The sequence below is a fragment of the Lipotes vexillifer genome, unplaced genomic scaffold (genome assembly GCF_000442215.2).
Source record: "Lipotes vexillifer unplaced genomic scaffold, Lipotes_vexillifer_v1.1 scaffold382, whole genome shotgun sequence".
NCBI classification, from domain to species: domain Eukaryota; kingdom Metazoa; phylum Chordata; class Mammalia; order Artiodactyla; family Lipotidae; genus Lipotes; species Lipotes vexillifer.
The window spans coordinates 8113101-8115259 of record NW_006780611.1 but is presented as its reverse complement, the minus strand read 5'-3'; the positions used below and the strand labels follow the sequence as shown (position 1 = coordinate 8115259).

Below are 2159 nucleotides of genomic sequence, written 5' to 3'. Positions count from 1 at the left end.
GGGAAAGAGAGCTCACTGCTAGAACACTGCTGTGCTTCCTAAATGCATTCTTCCCTTTGTAGGAATGACGTTTCTGACATGTTTCACGGGACTTAGCCTCGTGCCTAACCAAGGTGTAACCCGTTGTTGACCTTTTGTCTCCCGTTGTGTGTTGCCTTCCATCACTCTTCTCCAGCCCCTGTGTGTAACTACCCCACTGCCCTTGAGATGTATTGTCATCAGAGAGCTGAGCCTTCACAGAATTAATTTTAATAAAATGTATCTTTTCTTCCAGCATGCTTTTCACTTCCACTGCATCTCCCGCTGGCTCAAAACACGGCAGGTGTGTCCGTTGGACAACAGAGAGTGGGAATTCCAAAAGTAGGTGTCTCTGGATGTTTTGACGTTTTAAGGTTGGGCTTTGTGGTCAGTATCATTCTTGGACTCACGTCAAGCTGGAGGGTGCACAGTCTTAGAAAATGGAGACATGGAACATGCCTTGTTTTCATAAACTAGCTTTTGGTTAGTTAGACAAGGACTCATCTATGTGGAAAATGCATAGGTGAATCCACATTAGAAGCTTGCAGCCTAGAGTTTCCCAACTATCCGGGTTCTATGAAAGTAGAAAATATGAGAATTTGCAAACTATTAAAGATTTCCAAAATCACATCAGTAATAAGGCTCCAGAGGCTAACTAATGTCAGGTGTCTTTGCTTTGGGCTAGAATTATATCCACCTATCATGTTTCATTGGTTTTATCTCATGCTGATTAATTCTGATACAGCGTTTATGGCTGTCTCAACTAAATCATTATTGTTGTGGCTGTTAGTAGAATGTAAATAAAACATGATGTGTAAATTTTCAGAAATTCAAGTGGTCAAAGGGTTTACCACAAAAGATGAGTCTCACCTTGTTCTCCTCATCTCTTTCCTGGAGGTGGCCGTCAGCAACAGCTTCTTAGTGGCTTTCCTGAGTGTCCCCGTATATGTACTTGAATGTATTTGGATATACATGTAGAATTTTTTATATCTGTAGTAGTAATTCCTAAAAGAGGAATTTCTGATTAAAGAGTATGTATGTTTTTATTTTTGATAGTGTCAGATTTTCCTTTCCCAAGAATATGTGCTAATTCACAGTCCCTACAAACAGTGAAGCAGGAGGCTCCATTCTCCATTTCTTGCCAGTGTTGTTATCAAACTTCTCCATCTTAGCTACTGACAGGTGAAAATTAGTATTCAATTGCATTTTTTAAAATTTTCAGTGAAATTGGGCTACTTTTTATATATATTTATGCCTATTATATTTCTGTGTGAAACGCTCTTTTATCTGTTGAATTTTCAGTCATTTTCTTGATCAAATTTTTAATGAAAAGGGAGATTTTTACTTAAATATGAGTTTTGACTAGCAGAATATTCTTATGTTTAAATACGAATAATAGGGTTCTTTAGTTTGTGAAATGTTTACAAATCACTTATTGGTACAGTTATTTTGTTTTTAGGCTTGATTATTTATTTTGGTAAAGAATTTGTGAAATGCATGTTCATTTTTTAAGAAACCTGCCAAATAACTCATTATCTTCATACCATCACATTCCTTTCAGCAAAGTATATGCTAAGTAATGTGTAAGATATAAAAATGTGTGAGACAGTCCTTCCCTGTCCTTGGGGAGCTTGCATTCTGAGTGGAGCCATGACATGACAAGTCATACATGTCAAGGCAGAAGCAATGTTCTAAGTTCTCAAGAGGCCTTTGTAATTGGCTCTGCCCTGGAGCAGGCTCCAGGTTCCGTCTTGGACCAAAACTGTCTCACGTAGCCCATTACATGTGCCTGGGGCTGAGCCTAAGAAGTGGGGGGTGTAAAGAACCCTCCTGTTGGGCCTTGACACTGTCACTGTATCCAGCTGGTGCCTTTGCCTGGCCATGGTTATCAGTGCACTGGGAAAACAAATTCATAAGAAGCAAATTGCAGCATGCTTAAATCTGATGGGCAACTTCTGGGTTATTCTCCAGCCCTCTAACACACACTGGAGCTCTACCCTATGAGGACTTTCTTAGACAATATTTAAGTGAATTTCTTACGTGAAGTGCTTAAAGAATCTAGTACCCCTTCAGGATGATGGAAGCAGTGATGCAGAGTTCTAGTGCCCTGGTTTCCATCCATATAACAAAGTATTTTAATC

General features: G+C 39.3%; 1 protein-coding gene across 1 annotated transcript in view; it reads left to right on the top strand.

Moving 5' to 3' along the window:
* RBX1 (ring-box 1) overlaps positions 1-364 on the top strand; it is a 10332-nt gene extending 9968 nt beyond the window's left edge. The window contains exon 5 of the mRNA XM_007454101.1: positions 275-364. Coding sequence (XP_007454163.1) covers positions 275-364 — 90 coding nt within the window. The remainder of the gene's footprint in view (positions 1-274) is intronic.
* Positions 365-2159: the final 1795 nt, after the last annotated feature.